General features: G+C 30.0%; 2 protein-coding genes across 2 annotated transcripts; one reads left to right on the top strand and one right to left on the bottom strand.

Annotated features, from left to right (window-relative positions):
* Nucleotides 1-310: 310 nt before the first annotated feature.
* LOC139821167 (uncharacterized) lies at nucleotides 311-2,867 on the top strand. Its single transcript, XM_071792015.1, has 3 exons — nucleotides 311-445; nucleotides 752-1,251; nucleotides 1,430-2,867. Exons 1-3 carry the CDS (start codon nucleotides 418-420, stop codon nucleotides 1,931-1,933), a joined length of 1,032 nt encoding a protein of 343 aa, XP_071648116.1. The 5' UTR covers nucleotides 311-417; the 3' UTR covers nucleotides 1,934-2,867.
* On the bottom strand, nucleotides 2,642-11,438 carry LOC139820887 (phospholipid-transporting ATPase ABCA3-like). The gene is made up of 23 exons (XM_071791474.1): nucleotides 11,307-11,438; nucleotides 11,003-11,086; nucleotides 9,638-9,797; nucleotides 9,427-9,560; nucleotides 8,435-8,590; nucleotides 8,242-8,313; nucleotides 8,030-8,168; nucleotides 7,653-7,899; nucleotides 7,357-7,457; nucleotides 7,002-7,114; nucleotides 6,854-6,930; nucleotides 6,229-6,430; nucleotides 5,980-6,171; nucleotides 5,440-5,722; nucleotides 5,064-5,189; nucleotides 4,724-4,936; nucleotides 4,381-4,641; nucleotides 4,172-4,275; nucleotides 3,943-4,086; nucleotides 3,623-3,770; nucleotides 3,308-3,518; nucleotides 3,030-3,246; nucleotides 2,642-2,866 (listed from the first exon to the last, which is right to left on the bottom strand). The coding sequence occupies exons 1-23, from the start codon at nucleotides 11,421-11,423 to the stop codon at nucleotides 2,642-2,644; spliced, it is 3,726 nt and encodes a 1,241-aa protein (XP_071647575.1). The 5' UTR covers nucleotides 11,424-11,438.
* Nucleotides 11,439-20,317: the final 8,879 nt, after the last annotated feature.

Here is a 20,317-nt window from a genome sequence, read left to right as displayed (position 1 = left end):
TATGATAAAAACCTCATCGTGAAATAAGTTTATATACATGTATATATATTTGTTTGAGAATTTCACCTTTCTTGAATAACATACACATAAGCACGAGTCGCCTTGGCGAATTAAGAATTCACAGTGTAATATTCGTTTTGAGATACTCAACACATATTATACATATATATATGTATTATAAATTTATATTGCAAGTTTATTCTTATATAAATTATTATTTTGTGTGTTCTCTTTACAAAAATGTATTTGCGTTATGTCCAGTGAATAAAAGCATTGTAAAAGAAGAATCTTATACTTGCTTTTATTGTTAGACATATGCGAAATCGATTGCTTGGTGAATAAGTAAATATTACATTTTTATGTATCTATATTTATAATTGCAAGAAAAGAATAAAGCTCATATATTCGTTGGACACGATGGAATATGATAATTCCAACAGTTCAGGTATTTATTTTTATTTTTATATATAAAAAGAATTTATAATAAATCGTATGCTCTCGTAAAATTATATTTAACTAAATACTTTATAAAATACTTTAAACAAATATAATATTAGTTAATAAATTTGACGAAGTATTGAATTTAATTTTTGTAATAAATCTTTTATTTTGTGATACTCTATTTCTGTGATATAGAATCTTATGGTGTCAATAAATTGATATTTTATATAACGTAAGCTTAATAAATTGTAATATAATATATATGTGATATAAATTGTTAAATTTAAACGTAGATATTTTATTCATTTAGAATCGTCCAGCCCGGGAACAAGGTATGAACTGTTAGAAACGATCTCTATGTTGAAAATGTATATTTCTCTGCTGGAAAGTACGATTGAGACTCCCAAAGTCGAGCAATCCCAAGTCACAAAAGAATCATCGAAATTGTACAGTGGCGAAGGCGCGGCGGTATCTCGTGACAAGCCGGACGTACAAACGGAATTGTGCCGCAATATTTATCAGTTTGCGAAAGTACAATGCATAAATTTCAAACGAGATTCAAGATTTATTTTTGAAATACTTAACTCAGAGAATATCGTGAAGAGTGATTTGTACACGATAGAGATATTGGTGGACGACAAGGGCCGTGGAAAGTTAGGAAAATGTGTCTTACCTGACTGCATCAATGTGAACAGCATATTATGGCAATACCCTATTGACAATTTGAATAATGTGAAGCACTTTTTAAAGAGTTGCAAGCGCAACATCGATTGCTACTTTTGTCGCTTGCAACAGATCAATGAGCTGAAGGTGATTAAAATAGAACTGTTGATATAAGAAACGAAATATATTTGTTAATTGTAATTTGCTTATTTCTTAACATTAAAAATGTACTATTTAAAATGTTATTTTTATTACAATAATTATATTTATGGTTCACCTATTTACTAATATATATAATTTAATTAAAAATAAAATTTGTTTTCAGATTTTATTGTCAAAGATTCAAAACGGCTGCGTGTGTCACAACAATGATGTTACTTTAATTGAATTGACAATGCACAACGTGAAAGATGTTTACACTTATGACATTCATGACGTGATAATGTATTTGCATTATCACTTTGACGAAGCAAGACCTTACAAACTGTACGCGAGTACAGTTGCGAACGATGTAGTAAGGTCGCCAACTTTTCAAAGAAGATTGAATATGTACTTCGTGCCTTTTTTGAAGAAGGATTTGAGTCCGGCATTTATGCAGGTTATAAACTCGTGTGTTGAATTTATTTGGCAAAAAGTCTTGGTGGACAATGAAGATAACGTAGAAGTATACGAGTGTGAGGAAAGAATATGTGAGAATGAAGAAGATGGAGGATACGTGGATCAATTTCTTTACCGACGAGACAGGAGACTGAGGACGACGAACGAGGGTGAAATGCCATTCGAGATTACTTCGGATAAAGATGAAGCGAAAATTGATACTTTGCATTGAGAAACGTATGAGATAAAATATCAAGGAGGAATACTGCGGGGAGATGATTTCTTGGAAAAAGAATGAAAGAAATTAAATAGTTGTGTAAAAAAATAATGAAGTTATATTAGTCACTGAGAAAAAAGTTTTCTGTATTTTAGTAAATATTAGTTTGCATACAATTGTGACTCCATTTAGTAAAATAAAGAAAATTTTCTTTTTTATTAGTATATTTTTTTTTCTTACTGAATACACATATATTAATAAAAAGGAAACTTTTCTTTATTTTAGTAAATGGTGTCACAGTTGTATGCAAATAATTGTGTGCTAATATTTACTAAAACGCAGAACATTTTTTTCACGGTGTATGGCTCGAAAAAGTAACGCAGGTACTCAGAAATATCCGTCGTGTATATACGTTATCGTCAACGGCACGCTAATAGAAGGAAACAACAGCGATCAATTTTATTACACTTTTATTTGTATATTTAAATAGCTACAATTATGTCGCAAATGTTGATGTAATGTTGGCGAGTAAGACTACATACGGTACATATGCTAGTGTCAATTGTATTGAATTAACAATATGTTCCGAGAGAGATATATAGATGAAATTTAATATTGCTAAAGCAGTATAATGTACAAAATACAAAAATAACATTTATACAACAATAAAAAACATATGCTTATAGTTATATATATAAAGAATTATGTGGTAACAAAATTGATTTATATTTGACGCATAATACGTATAATCCACGAACGTAGACGCTCGTAAAGTGTCAATTTCTTAGATTTCCTTTGCTGCTTTGCTAAAGTCAGGAATACTTCGTCCATTGACGGTTGAGTAACTGAATAGTCTGTGATCCACACGTATCTCTGCCTTAACTTTTCGAGTTTATCAAACACATAACTGTACGAAATGCCGCTCTCCAATTCGTATTTAAGAACACCCTGCCGCGATGTGAAATAAATTAATAAAATAAGTGTATTTTGTGTAAATTGTGTTTTCAGTTTATATTTTTTCAAAATTTCCTAAACGCGTTTGATTTATCCAAATTGTTGAAAAGTAAATCAAATCGAAATAATCAAATAAAAAAAATTATGTACCACTTACCAAATAACTGTCTTTGAATTTTATTGCTGGAAAAGTTTCGTCAATGATTTTCTTGATCTTCTCGAGATTCGCAAGTTGGTATCCCGGTACTATTTTAATATTCAATATAAAGTTACGGCCATACTTTGCCTTCAGATGCTCGCAAGATCCAATTGTGGTAAACTGGCCGTTAACTATAATGCCGACACGCAAACACATCGCTTCTGCCTCTCGCATGCTAAAATTCACAAAATCGAATCTAACACGTATATTTTCTTTATTAATACTCGTGAACTAACCTGTGCGTGGTGATTAATATAGATCTCCCCATCTCTCGTATCTGATGCAGAATTTCGCAGATTGCATGTCTGGTCATTATGTCAATCCCAGCAGAAGGCTCGTCCATAAATATCATCGGCAAATCGCCGATAAGACTTTGCAGTATGCAAAGTTTTCTTTGAATTCCCCAGGGATAGTGGGCGATTTTCAAATTCTCAAAGTCCAACATGTCTAGAAATTGAATTTGATTAGTCAAATTAAAAATTATTTAACGTTAATAACTTTGCGTCACTTTAAACAAAGCAATTTTTAATTTGTTTTTAATTTATTTTTACCTAATACATCCAGCCATTTGTTTACTTCGTCGTTGATGTGCTCGTATGGAACACCGCGAAGTGCCGCGTGAAGTTGCAGATATTGTCTTCCAGTCATAAAATCGCTCAGCCCGTTAATTTGTGGACAATATCCTATCATACCTACAAACTTGACGATATTTTTTATATAAAAAGAATTAACATCCTTTTAATGGCTACATAATGTTATTTAGAAAATAAAATAGAAAGTTTATTTTTGTAAAATTCCTTAGTGTTAATTTTCTTACATGCTTTAATGGTAATTTTATCGCATTTTTAAAGAATAATAAGATGATGCTTACCATTTCTTGATTTCTTGTAAACTCGTGCCCATATATCACCGCTTTTCCAGCCGACATTTTAGTTTGACCTATTAACATTTTGTAGATCGTTGATTTTCCCGCATCGTTAAATCCTAACAAGCCGAAACACTCTTGGTGGTTGACCTAAGTGGAAAATCCGTGTATTTAAAATACTGCATTATACATAACAAAAAGAAGAAACAAGTCTCTTGATTAGATAAATTCTTACACTAAAATTGATTCCTCGAACCACCGCCTCTCCGAAGTATTCTTTTGTCAAATTTTGGACAACTAGAGCAACTCGCGATGGAAGCGATCTTGTTTCATCATAATCTATATAGACGTGCAAAAAAGAGATAAAATATTATCTAATCAGAGTAAAAATTCATTAATAATAAAAAAGTTTATATAGTTAATTTTTGTTTTCATATTTTTTACGTTTCATGTATTCGTCGACTCGCTTCTTCTCTTCCATGACTTCCGATTCTACAGCATCGTCGTCTCTCATAGGAGGCACAAAAAAACTGTACCACTTTCTACGATTTTTTTCTTCGAAAACTTCCAGCAGTATAAAAAGAGCGAACATTTGGGATACCATTAAAAGTATGTCGTCTATAATCGAGTGACAATACTCAGAGCCGGATTGTTTAATCAGCATTATATTCAATTGCTTGTAACAACCTTTGTCTTCACAATTTTCTGAAATGTCAGATCAATGTTGTATAACAGAAATAATAATTTATACTAATATTTGTAATAATGACAATTTTTATGAGCTTACGGCAACAAGGATCTTCAATATAAAATTCTGTATCGCAGGTATTGAAGTAGCTACATTGTCTGTTATATAAATTCAGCACGATGTAATTGCTTAAAGCACAGGCTAGAATGTATGGTGGAAGTATATGTACAAGAGCTTCGAACACGTATCTCCCGGTTTTGCTGAGTACGCGAAATACCAACGGAAATATAATAGAGCCATTCACCAATAACACTATAACATATATTTTATATTCAAATAAAGACACTTTGTACATACGAAATTAAATTAAATGTCATTTTTTGACAGTAAAATTTATATAATAGCGGTGTAAAATTAAATAAGTTGTTAAATTACTGACTCGCTACAATGTTAATCAGTATCACAATTAGATACGCATTTTCCGGTTTCTTCGTGAAAAGTTGTATGCAATAACCTAACGGAATGGCGCATCCTCCGTAACATAAGAATATCAGCAACACTTGGCCTGAAATACCGAGATTGATCACAGACATTTTTAGTGGTTTAAACTTCTAAATTTCTATATAACACACATCCATAAATACGTAATATTTTTGTATTTTTATATGACGATGCTGTTTTACTATCGCAAAATTCGCAAAATATTTAAAAAAACATTAATTTTCGATAAATTTTAAAATTATACAAAAAATAAAATTTTTTAAATAAAGCTGAAACACGAGAGGTGAAAATTTCGAGCATTTTAAAATTTTTACCGATTTCCAAAGCTGAGAAGTGCAACGTGCGGCGATAGACACTTAAGATAGCGATTCCGAAGAGCATTATGGAGAACGCATATAGAAGGAAATCAATAATATACATGGGGATCCAGTAGATCCGCGTAGATACACCGATTGCATTGGTCTGCAGCATCTTTGAGCGTGTATTTCGTTCTCGTATTCCCATGTCGATGGAGGGTAGAAGAAGGAACATGGTTATTATTATAGCGGCGTTTTCCCAGTTTCGTACACTACGTGGATGGACCAACAAATGTTGCCACTGTAAACATCATATATTTTAATTTTTAAAGCACTAAACTCTGGAGGATACAAAATGTACACATTTTCTTATTAAATAAATAATTTTTATACATAATAGCAATAACATTTTGTCGAACATTAAGAAATGCTCTTTTATCTCAATTTTAATTATTAAATATTTTACAAATCATCCTTTTATATAATTATAATAAAAAATAGCTTAATATTTTTAGAATCAGTATAATTTAATTCATTAATTAATCCCGGCAATATTACCTGTCCCGGATAAATTAACGGTCGACTAGTCAATTTGATCCAACAATCGTCCGAACCGCAATGGTAACGCAGTAACGCATTATGTAGTAAATTTAACGCAATTGGTCCACTGTGCACTGCAGTGGACGAATACATGAGTTGTACACGTCCATCTGCGTACATGTCGATGGACATCACGTAACGATCCCTAAACTGTCATAAAATACTGATTGATTGCAAAATTTTTAGGATATATATTTTCTGCGATACCTCTATCGAGTGCAGATCAGGATGGACCATAAGATCCGTGGCTGGGATATTTTTCGAAATATGATAATTATGCCTCTCACTGTACGCCTGACCAGTAATGTACAACGTGACAAGAAAGTCTTTCATGGACTTTTCATCAGCCGAATAATATAGCACGTGAAAATTGTTATCCATATAACTCGTCAGATTCATTACTTTCTCGCTACAAAAATAATTAAGGCTAATTTAATCTTTTTAAAATTTACTTCTATAAAATTATTTCTCATGCATAGAATACATATATCACAAAGTTACTGCACGTATTTACAATATGTTTTATGCATCATGAAATAATGTAATTTATTAGTAAACTATTTGTTGAGATTGTTTGATAAAGAAGCAAAAGACTTTCATGCATAAAAATAAAGTGCCAGAATATTTCTCATAATTCTTTTGGTATAGCAGTGTATTGTAGCGTTCATTAAAAGTGCTATTGCATTTTGATAATATAGCGACGTGGAAGATAGTCCAACTATTATAAAGTAATGTAATAAATGTTGTGATAATTTATATTTTAACGCGAAAAAAAATAATTACTCTTTCTCTACACATATATCGCGGTATAAGACAAGCAAGATTAACTTACGTTGTTTCGAAGAGTGTGAAACTGCTTAATTCGGCGATCATAGTGGTCAGAGTAAGAGTAACAATCGCCAAGGTTATCTAAAACGGCTTTTATTATTTGTAAAAGTATAATATACAATACCTTTTTTTTGATAGAACAAAAAACTTACCGAAAACACGTATATCTTCCGGGCCGAAGCAATGTGCAATAATTTCTTGCAGAACATCGCAACAACTTGCTGCCGCCATAAAGCATGATCGGTCAATCGTTTCCATGATTCAGCTAATAATCATATCAACGTAGTTTGATTAAAAATGGTGTTTATAGCGTTCATTGACAAGTATACTTTTATATATACATATATATCTACATATATAATATTACACACTATTAGATTATATATTTTAGCTTATTTTACACAGTTTATTACGGACAAATTCAAATTATTGGTATATTTTTTGTTGTGGTATATTTATTGTATTTTATATTTTACAACTTGGCAAACAATTGTGTTAAATTTTTACCTGTCTGTAACAAGTGCCGTCGCCTTTGTTGCACAATAAGCTCGTACTTGTTGCTGGGTAATTTCACACTACGTTCTTTAAATTGGCTTTCCAAACCTATTCTAAATACAGAATAATTAGTTATATAAAAATCGTTAAAAATTAAAAACAAGATAATCTTCTCAATGATGATACATATTTTATAAGTAAAGATATTATATTTAATTTTAACATTTAGAGATACAAGCAAGAATTTATTATATAATCTTAGGTTGCGAAGATAAATGTTGGATCGTTATATATAAATGTGATTGCACCTGAGAAATTGACCCTCGATGCTAGCAGCGCTCAGTGCGACCGACACGATTTTCAACTCTTCCTTATTGGATTCTAAATGTTGGAGCAATTTAGTGAAACGACTATTTCTCGGCACGTCGAATCTTATTACTAAACCCATCGTGCTGCGCAGAGTAATTGGATCTGCCGAAAATTCTTGTATCTCCGTATGAATTCGTCCAACATTGCAATCCTCTTGTACTAATAAACTTAGTACGTAGCCGATCCCTAGTTACAATTAATTTTGGGGAACCGAAAAATTAGTTTGCATTTTTAAACTCTATCTTTGTGTTAATCAATGAATCAATTTTATTTTATAAAAGTTTTTTTTATCAATAAGTTATGCGTTAGATCTTACCATATCGGCGATTCAGATACATTTTCGAACCGTAACATTCAATCCTTCCATTTGCAATAATAGCGATCCTATCGGCAAGAAAATCCGCAGCTTCCATGGAATTCGTTGCCATTATTATTGTCTTGTGTCTTTTTATATCCTGCAAAATGTTATTGTTCATTATTTTTTTATTTTAAATTAAAATATAATTTGCTAAAAAGAAAACTACTTACCAAAAGTAAATCCCATATCTGTCTTTTGTGCTCAGGGTCGATACCATATGTAGGCTCGTCGAGGATGAGAATCTATCAAAATTAGTATTTTAATAATTTAAATTGAATAATATATAATTATCTATCGCCATTAATTTTATTAATTATTTTATTAATTACAAAACTTAATGCTTGGATAAATTATATTACGCACCTTAGAATTGCCGATAAGTGCCATTGCTAAGCAAATCCTTCTTTGCATAGCAAAAGAGCAAGATTTTGCTTTCGCATCCTTTACATACTCTAAATCGAGCTGCTCTAATAGCTTTAGTGATTCTCTATAAGCATCTTTATAAGTCATTCCTCTCATCTAAAATAAGAATTGCATTATCGAATAAATAATACTTTTAAAATTTAATAACTCTAACAATAGTTTTGATTATGTATATATGATATCTGAGCCTTTATTGATAATACTTTAGACTGAATTATTTATTTAATAATCGAAAAATTATCTGGATTATTAAAAGAATAATTAATATTTTAATAAAAATACTTGTAAATTTACATCTACTTAATATTTAAAGGTTTTTAAAATAAAAGACATTGCTTAATATAAATAACAACAAATTGCTGTTAATTTGATATATTATGTATATTGTAACTCTTGTAATAACTTAAATATTAATATATAGTCCAAATCCGAATGTGTGATCTACGTAGGAATATATTATGTCACAGTCATTTCATAGTCCTTTCATATTAGTTAAGCAAATAAAATATTATATTTTTCTCCAGATCTTGTTCATGTGGTAATAATTGTGATAATAAATTGTAACAGAGTAACCTGAGAGAAAGACAAACAACTTGCTTTCCAATATTAAGTCAAGTAATTTGAAACATATAGTAAGCAAACTGGTTTTTATTTAGGTCAATGTAGTATTAATTTTTAGTACTTTTTTAAGTTAATTTAGCCTGAGTTGTGCATACGCTATTGGCTGTCAATTTTTAAATGCTCACATAAAAAATTTAATTTTTGGCGAGAAGGATATACATAAGCAATCTATATTAATTGATATTTTATATATTAATTAACTACTTTGATTAAAATGTCAAAATATTTATTCTAGATTGAAAGCAGTATTTAATACGTGAGAAAACGATTGTTGCTGTTATTTTGAAGTTTTAATAACAAAGAATATTTACCATGCCAAATATACAGAGATGCTGTATCGTCGTCAAGTAATACACCAATATGTTTTCCTGCGGACAATAACCAATCGGATACATTGAATTTCCGTTCTCCAAGTAAACGTGGCCGTGGGTCGGTTTGTACATTCCTGTCATATATCACAATTTTCGTTAATAACCGAATGGCAAAAGTAGGTGATAAGTTATAATTTTCTATATATTATACCGATAATCATTTTTAACAAGCAGCTTTTGCCGGATCCATTGTGACCCAAAATGACGCTGAATTCTTGATGATAAAAGTCGATTGTTACATCATTTATAGCTGCAATACGTTCGCCAATCTTGCCGAATTCTTTTCGGACGCATCTTACTCGAATAGACGACTGTTGTTTACATATGCAAGTCAATTATATTATACAAAGAGTCAGTTAAGATAGCTAATTGAGATACAAGTAATTATTTTTGTATTAATAATAATCTCTTGAAAAAGATTTAAATGCTGTTAGATATTTTTATTACTTTACATATTACTGATTTGTAATTATTTTAACATAATTATAAATAGTTATAATAATTCGGTTTTAACATTTTTTTTTATTAAGCGGTATTCATAATTAATGTAGAGAATCTAAGCCGATTTTTAGTACTTTTTGAATTTAAAATAAAAAACCTAAATTTGAGAAAGTTATAACTTGCTAAAGTTTTTTTGATGACGGCAACTTCAAAAGATTTCGCATATAAGGTATGACGTCACAGCACATTTTAGTGTACTATATTTTCTTCAATTTTGAAGATATTGCAAAAATTCAAAAAGTTTACAAAGAAAGTATGCCATGATCTATCAGACCGCTTAATAAAAAAAATTTATGTTAAAACCGAATTAAAAAAAATGTGATTTTGTATTCGCAAAGTAATCGGAAAGTAAAATGTTAAGATGTTAATTTATAATGCAAATTCGTACATAATACTGCATATGTAATTATAAAATCTACGAATATAGAAAACGGGCTAATTAAGAGCGAGGCGCGGTAAATAATGCGCGAAAGTTTTATTTTACAATTTTTACATATTGGTTGGAGTAGTAAAAGCCCACCCTTCCCCCTAATTAAATCGTTTTGATTCAATTTTGATGCTATGCATTTAAATAACTGTAAAGAAATCATTGCGAAAAATATTACCTCAGCCAGGTTTCAAACCTGTAAACCTCCCTCATTACTATTTGTCCACTGAGGCATGTGGTGATATTTATCGCAATAACCTATTATTAATTGTAATGTTATGCGTACTTTCAGCCAGCGTGACTAAAAATTCGAAGTATAGGTTCTATTGGAAATCCATGAATGTATAAAACGGGCTAATTAAGATCCAGGCGTGGTAAATAATGCACGAAAATTTTATTTAAAAATTTTTACACATTTCTACATATAAGAGCCTAGCTCGTAATTAGCCCGTTTTCTATATTCGTAGATTTTTAATGGAACCTATACTTTGAATTGTAATTATAAAAGCTAGATACTAATAATATCTTAACATTTTGCTTTAAATTGCATAATGTAAACTTAATTGAGAAACATGTCATAACATGTACCTTTATGTACGATGGTGTGTGTTCTACTGCCGACCAATTAGTCGATCCACGGAACGTTATATCGTCATTGTCATAAACAGGTTTCTAAATAACATATTTGTATTTATGATTTATAAAAGTACATAAAACGACTCTTATATTATGCAATGCTTTCAAAATATAAAATAAGAATAAATTTGAATATTAAAAGGAATATTATCATGCTCAAACATCATTTATATAAGTTAAAAATTGAAGAAAGTAACAATGCTATTTTTACAATATTGTTATTTTATAATTAAAATTATAGTCTTTTCATATTTACTTTGCATAAATAGTACCAGGGCTTTGCGCCGCCAAATTTCCCCGGGTTAACATTATCCAAGTATACCGCCAGTAGATACCAGAAAATAATATGCAATATCCACGCAAACAGAATCATGCCAATAGAAATTTTCTCTGCAGCGTGAATGATATTGTGGGCATCTCGTAGCGTTATCAATTCAGAAAGCCATCGCGGCCATAAATACGAGGTAGGGCCAATGTTATTGCGCGGTTTTACTTTTTGCCAGATACTTCTTAAATCTTTGCTTTCATAGTCGTCTATCAGTAAAAGCCATAATAACATAATGCACGCTTTAACATTAATGCATATTATTCCTCATTTATATGAATTATGTAATGTAATTGATCTTGTATTTGGGGGATTTTTTAGTGTTATATAAACTTCTAAACTATATGTGTACGATTACAGAAATGTATACATTATAATTTATATTTTTATACAATTTATATTATAATTATGAGTGCAAATAATATATTTCTCTGGAATTTGATGCACGCATGATTTAAAAAATAACATAAATTACTAGTTAAAAGATACAGTCAGGCTGTGATCAGCAGGTAGTAAACAACTTTATATGAATATTATAATTTATATGCTTAAATAAAGAATGTACGTTATGCAACTTATATAACACTTCCTCGTTTTGCATATAATTTATTTGCTATTAATTTATGTTTTGCACATAAATTGAACAAATTTGTAAATAAATAAGAAATAGAATAAAAAATAGAATGAGAAATAAATGAGAAATAGAAGTTTAGTTTTTAATTTTAAAAAAGATTGTACCTGAATAAAAGTTTAGTTCTTTATTTTGTTTAAACATCATATTTGTATGAAAATTTATTTAGGTATTACGAATAAATATGAAATATAGGCATAAATAAAATAATAAAATTGTTATTTTAAATAATCTACTAATATTATTTAAATTAAAGTCAAATAACAGAGACTGCAGGCTCACCGAAATCCATGCGGGTCGTGAAAGCGATTATTCCATACAGCAAACCATTATGCGGCAGAATCAGCGAACTGATCTTCCACAGGACAGATTCTCTTACCAAAAATTGATCCAGAACGACAGTCAAGTGTGCCGAAATGAGCCAAAACAAAACCGATGTGAGTAATGCTTTAGTAGCTACGACAAAATAACGTGCAATTATAAAGGGATTCGGATTTTTAAAGGTAAGAATTGCGTTGTAATTGTAAAATAATAAATAAAAATATATAAAACTAAGAAAAGAAAACTCAATTTTATTTTAACCAATGACTAATATATTAATGATTCAAAATTGTTTCAATTTTTTATGAAAAGACCATGTTCTGCTTTCTCATAGAGGAAGCTTTGTTTCATAAACTTCGTATATGGACCTTTGATTGCATATAAACTTATGTCTGATCAACCAAATTTTAAAGAATTATATACGAAATAGGGGTAAAAAAGACCGAAGAAAAAATTGTTTTTTTAGTTTTCGATGCCAATGTGTTCAGAATGTTCTAAAACGTCGGAAAATCGTAATTTAAAAATATTCCGTATGTGTGTGTGTGTGTGTGTGTGTGTGTGCCAAATTTACCGAAATTTCTATAACTCAAGAACTGATTAACCAAATCTTAAAGAATTATATATGAAATAGAGATAGAAAAAAACTGAAGAATATAATAGAATTAGAAACATTGCTAATAATAAAGGGGTTACCAATTTCTATCTAAAAAAATTTACATGATTACTCTAATTTCCGCAAATTTTGAGATATCGAGCTTAATTTTTTTTTATGAATAGAGTATCATTTTAAAGGTAGGTTGGTGCTGAATTTGGCAATGATCAGTGAAGGTGATACCAATTTTTGCCTAAAAAGTGTACAAGTTATACATGTAATCTTATATATAGAATATCATTAAAGGAAGGTTGTTTTGAATTTGGCGAAGATTGGTGAAAGGGTTTCTGCCTAAAAAATATATAGGATAGACCAAGGCAAATAACGTTACTTATTATTTGAATATTTATATATTTTCTGTATCTTTCTGATCATCAGAATCTGCACGTGTAATCGATCTTGAATTACAATTGAATGCGAATTTTGATAGAAAAAAAGTTCTTGAAGGAAAAGCGATTTTGGCTATACAAGCGCAACCTTCTAGTAAAGAAGTAGTAAGTAAATATTTTTTCTGTACTACGCAAAAGTTTTGATTAATACGTAACATGAGGAAATTAGATTTTAGATAGTTACAAACTTAAGGTATAAAAAATTACGGAACATTAAAAAAAAAGTGATTTAAAACATGAAATTGGACCTTGTAATCCTTTATTAGGAAGTAAATTAACTATTTCATTACCAGATAAAAAAGAACTATCTGGTAACGAAATAGTTAATTTACTTCCTAAAGAATCACAAGGTCCAATTTCAAATTTTAAATCACTTAGTTAAAATGTTCCCTAATTTTTTATATATCTTTAGTTTGTAATTATCTAAAACGGTTTAAGTCGGTGTGTGGCTCGAGATTCAACAATTCCTTTTATTGATCGTCAGTATTTACACTATCTAGCGTCAGAAACTTACAACATGCTAATGAATGCCCAAAATTTTTGTGGAGCTTATTCTTGGGGAAACTGAGATTCTTAGCATTTTGTTATTTTTTACAAGTAATACAAGTTGGCCTATTGCCAAAACCCCCAACCTGGAGGACCGAGTGAGCAATTTAATTCCCTAAGCTGGTTGCTAGCCATACTTAGGTAGCCAACATAAATCGGCGTGGAAGTAAGAAACACTAAGATACCTCATAGCGGTCGACGGCTATGGGTGGATCAACTGCTTAACGTCTCTTCCGAAAGACGGAGCCCAGTTTTTCCATCTAGGGTTACCTCTTTCCTCTAGATGGAGGGGGGGGGTGGCATTTTTACTGAGAAATTTCTCAGTAGCCTAGCGGGATTCGAACCCGGTTTTCCGGATTACGAATCTGGCGCTCTATCTATCAGACCACCCGCCACCTTCAAGGAAATATAAAAACATTTATTAACGTGAGAGAGTGAAAGAGTTGGACGATGTGAAAGCTATGGCAAATTATTATTAATTTTGATTAGAAAGAGTTGCAAAAATACATAATGTTACAAATGTTACTAAATAATAATGTGTAAAATAATGTTTAACAAACAAACAAACAAAAAAAAAAAAAAAACACACACACACCTACTGTATTCCTACTCTATTATTTTCTAAAACTGTATTCTTTATATAGATGGAAGAATCTGATGCTCTTGGTCCGCTAATGTGCTTATTACCAACCACTCTAACCGATATGTTGCCCGATGAGGCCACTAGACGTGTACCTTACGAAAACGGGGAATATAACGTTGGATAAACTATTCAATGCCTTAGGTGGACTATCAGTACTCGAAACATATCTTAAATCTTATTTCACTATCTTTGAGTACCAAAGTATAACAAATCGTAATTGGATGTTAAATTTGTATTGTCATTTTTATGCAAAATTTCGTGTACGTATATTTTATGAGAATAAAATAAGTTTCTCCAGTATTGTTACTTTTAACACATGACACGTATTATAATATCTTTTATGTTATTTCTAGATAATAAAATCTTTTAACTGGCGTTTTTGGTTCGCTGACCACTTACCACCGGAGATACTTGAAGCAGAACTTACATTAGAAGAGGAACTATGTATCTCCTTAGCGAAAGGATGGATTGAATTGAATAATGATACTTAATATGCCGTTTATCCTTTTAAACGCACTGATATAGTAGAATTCTGTGATCTTCAGAAAATATTTTTTTTAAACTGTCTACGTCATGAGATTCTGTCAGAAAGGAAGCTGCATTTTATGGCAGTCATATATCTATTCAATATTGAGTATGATGAAATACGGTAAATACACGCGCGTATGTAAATTTAGAATGATTTATTCTTCAGTACAGTGACGTGTACGTATCTCTTAGATTTGTTTGGCTGCGCTTGTGCATCAAAAGTCGGTGGACAGAAAAGGTTACAGACGCTATCAATTTTGCCATTAAATTTTGTTCGCCCAAGTTTACTTATCCTAATATTTGAAAATTTATATACGAATGGTCAGATGTATATGTATCCTAGTGAACAATATGATTACAAACGGGAAGGTTGGAAGATGTTGGACAAAATAAAGAAAAAAGTTGCATTAACTCTTTACGTGAATGAGAATGTTGATGTTTGGTAGAATAATAAGCGACGTTGATTTTTATGTATAGGATGAATCACTAATAACTGCTATCAAAAATAACTATTTGTTATAAAAAAAATATTTTTCGAAAATAGTTGGATTGTTTAAAGAGTAAATATGACGGGAAGAATATTTTTATTAAGTTTAATATTAAGATGTAAAAGTTAGCTTGATACATAATAGAATGACTTGTAAAATATTCATTTTTAAATAATTTTATCCGTTTTACTATTCCAATTTTACTTGTCAAATTATGAAAGTTAGAAAAATCATATGGTTTTATTTTATAAAACCATAAAATATTACTAATATGTTTAATAAAACATTACATAAAGATTTTATTCCTCTTAAACAATGTGACAAGGCCTCTAAGCACTTTCTTTTATACTACACAAATAGAAAATTATGTAAGTAACAGTTTTTAATGATTTACTTCATATAATATGTGTGTATAGAAATAATTTGATAACAAGTATAATTTTTTTACTTTTTGTTATAATGTCAATGTGAAAAAAAAAGTAGCAGTGTTTTTCTAAATTGACAATTTTAAGTTTTCAGGTTTTTATTTCGCTTTTTATAGAGTTACACATATAATTATTCTTGAAAGGACTCTGCCATATCCTTACGGAAATTGGGTTTCGGTGAAATTAGCTGAAACTTTGGAAATATAAATAGTTTATGTAATGCTGATCAAAAGTCACAATAGGCAAGATTCACAATAATGCATGCATGTACATATTTTTTTCACATTAATATATATTTTTGTATTAACAAAAAGAATAAGTTGTTTGATTCTGTAGAATAATACATTGCAATCCACTGTCCTATAATAGTATACTGACATAACGCCTTATTTTGACTTTTGAACGCAGATAACATCTAAACGGTTGATTATTGTGAATCTTGCCCATTGAGTGAATCTTGACTTTTGATCAGCATTACATAAACTATATTTTAGCTAATTTCACCAAAACCCAATTGCCGTAAGGATATGGCATGGCGAGGTTCTTTGTCAATGAAACACACCATAACATCTCATCATATTCTTTTACAATTTCACTGGTCTTCAAGAGTTAGAACTTTCTCAATTTGAATATATATACTTTCTTTTAATTATTAGATTTACAAATTATATGATTTGTCTTATTGTTATTATTTTAAGTTTAATTTATGTGCTATTTATTATTCGTTACAATCGCGAGAAACTTTATGGTAGACGAATTTTTTTATTATTATCATTAATTTTATTATTTTAGTACTGAGGAAGATTAAGTAAAGTCGAAACATTAACTGTTTAACCAATTCATTTATAAACAAAATTTTACTTTTAATATAATATCTTAATTTTAGCTTATTTTGTTGGCTCTTAATTCCCTCATTTTATTTGCGAACACGAGCCTAATATTTCAATAACAATATATACTATAAAGCTAATATTTTTGTTTTGTTACATAATTATACGTTTGCATTTATTTATATTATGTGCCCTCTTTTTACTTATATGTTCAAGTTACTTACAGTGATCGAAAAACGTGCCGACCGTGAACATGAAGAGTGCTGAGAGTATATTGTACATTATGATAAATATTACGGTGGCTAATGCGTTTGCGGCCGAGAACACAGGAGACAGAAAGATCGTGCATGCGATCGTCACAGGTAATAAAGTGATCATAAAATAATTAAGCCATCCAATGTACAACATTCCGAAAGACATGTTTGTTAATCTCATAAGACCCTAGAATAAGATCCTTTTTTAGCAACAGGCATCGTATAGAAGACATGAGAAAAAAATTATATTAGATAAAAACAAAATGTAATTTTGTTTAACAGAAATTCTCACTCTAAATCCAGTTTCTTTATCGTGGAGCGCCTTTCTTAACGTCGCTGCTGGCAACAACAGGAAGGCAATGACCATCATGTAATAGATTATGCTTATGTTAGGCCGAATGACGTATGGTAAGATTAAAAAATCTACTTTGTAAAATGGAAATCGGCCGACAGTCAGCTGTAAAATAGTCTGCTCTTGTTAACTGCTCTTTATATTGTGTTTACAATAATTATTTATGTCAATTCCATTGAAATTTCGTTATTTAAAGTACTTACGTTATCAGCGATCCTCGGAAGCGTCGGATTTTTCCACATTTCTATGAAGGATTCTTCAATTGCGATTTGTAAAGCCATAAAACCACTTGATACATACGGATCTTTTATGATAAACATTAAACAATTTGTTAAATATCTTAATCATTTGTGCTTAAAACGCGTTCAAAATTAAACTTAACTGCACCATTACTATCTCAGATTGTAACGTCAGAAGGGAAAAAATATACAATAAAAATTCTTGCTATATGTTTTAATAAAACAACACTTGTAATCTCGATAGAACCGACTTGTAAAATATACCTATAATAATCTTTTTGTTTTGGGAAGGAATTAAATTATATTTATTTCTATATATATTATTAATTTGACAGTTATCATTAACTGTAAATATAGCTTATTTTGTTTTGGTTACGCATAATTTATTTCCAGTATATGGTTAACAAAACAAAAAAGTATTATGTTAGTAGCTAAAATATTAAAACATATTTCCATTTTAATATAGGTATTTAACAAAAATTTTTATTGTATATTTTCTCACTTTTGACGTCACAATGTAAATTAAATTTAAAGTTAATGTAAATAATGATTTTTAGTGCAAAATATGTTGTCAGTATAAAATTCACTTTAAGAATAATAACTTGATGAGCTAATTAAAAATTTTAAATGCTGTTATAATGTCTACTTTTAAAGATATATTTAGAATACCTTTATGAGCAGGTTCTTCCTCATGCATCATGATCATTCGATTCTCGCCTATTTCAGACGAACGTATTTTGTAATCTAAGACTTTCGGTTTTCCAAATGCGAGCTTATCAATTTCGAATATCGCCCATAGCATTTTGGAAGTGTCATTTTTCGCGTAACGTGAATGCACGAGATTAATTTCACTGTCGGCTGCTTGAACTGATGTGTAACATATGTAGCTTTTATTTAAGTTCTTTCTTTAGCGTATTTAGAATATTGTCTTACTATTTGTACGAAGCATTTTCGCAGCTTTCAGCATTAACTCGTCTACAAATGCATTTTTCGGTGCATACCAACATTGCACATTATTTGGCAATTTTGCCAGGATATCACTTCGACTGTATCGATCTAAATCCTTTATGTAAAACATAGAGATATATGTACAATTATTAGAATTAAAACAGTAATTTAATATTTGAATACATAAAAATGTGTAACTTTATCGTATATAAAATTTTTATTATAGATAATTATTGTAGGTATACTCATTATTCTAATTATAACGCAATGTTTCTAAAGACACAATAGGTGTATAATTTCGATATCAATTAAAGGGCAAAAAAATAACTTCAAAAAATATAATATTAGGTAGAGAGATTATTGAAAATAAGATAATGAAGTTGCGTATTAGTCTCAAGATAAATTCGTTTAACCCAACTTTACGATTGTCAGTTACCTGTGTGTGAATAGCGTGCGGGTCAAACATCAAACGTATCTGCAACGAAAAGACAATAGCTATAATTATCTCCAGCGCGGTAGTTATCGGGCTATGCAGCCGCATAAGCACGGCTTTCCACATAAGAATCCGCCATCTCGCCCAGAATTTTCTCAGTTTCGGATGCCTGACGATCTCTTTCACTCTCAGCATTTTGCGGTTCTCACCACAAGCTAAAATCACTTGATCAAATGCCCGCTATTTTACGGTCTGTTTAACACAAAGAGAAAGAGAGAAAGCAAGTGCGTTTTCCACATAGCCGAGAAACCGAACCAAGTTTCTTGACAGCCGCGCTCATGCAAAGATTTAACAATATTGTCTGCGAGATAAAACAATGAAGCAATATCAATCAAAAGCGAAAATATAAAAAAAAAAAAAAACAGAGTAGGCATTTTTATACAGTGACCAATTTTCAATGACAATTTTATATTTATTTTTTAAATAAATAAAATGTATTAGTGACCCAAGGAACATTATAACGTTTTGAAATCATCTAAAAAATGTCTTAACATTTAGAAAAATTTATAAAACTATCAAAAAAATTATATTTATATGATGTCCTATGTGTCGATTTACAAATTTTTTTTTTTAGATTTTCAAAAATTGCAAGATAATTTAGGATTTTAAATTGCAAAAATTAAGAATCTCAAATATCGATAAAGAGAATATAATCGACAGAGAGGAGGGGGTGGGGGAGATTTTATTATCTATAATTCTAAGAATTTTCTAAAGCTCGCAAAATGGTTTTTATTTCTAAGAATTTTCTACATTTCCAAGAATACGATTCTTGAATATTTTTCTTGTTAACGCATTTCCAAAAAGCTTTATATTAATTATGTCGTTGTGACACTGAATAATACTTATAAGTTTCAGCTTATATACTTATAAAAATAGCAAAATGCCAGATTTTAATTAATAGCAAACATTTTTATAAGTTTTATCTAGATTGGCCACGTTATATATTTTAATCAAAATGCAATAGATATTGCAGTGTCGGTAATGTAAATAGTTGTAAGAAGAGTTTTATAAAAATTAGACGTTTTTTTTAGAAAATGAGGATGTCTTTTGATAAAGTTTTAAAATTCTTAAAAAAGTATTTGAAATATGTATTTTCTGAAAATTAGATATATAATTTCTTTAAAAACAATTAGGGCCAGTTCCACAAACGTCGGTTAACTCTTAACCTTAGGTTAACTCACTCTTCGTCTCTTTCTAAGGGGG

Source organism: Temnothorax longispinosus, chromosome 10 (genome assembly GCF_030848805.1).
Source record: "Temnothorax longispinosus isolate EJ_2023e chromosome 10, Tlon_JGU_v1, whole genome shotgun sequence".
NCBI classification, from domain to species: Eukaryota; Metazoa; Arthropoda; class Insecta; order Hymenoptera; family Formicidae; genus Temnothorax; species Temnothorax longispinosus.
Note: the sequence above shows the minus strand (reverse complement) of the source record. Positions and strands in the feature narration are given on the sequence as shown.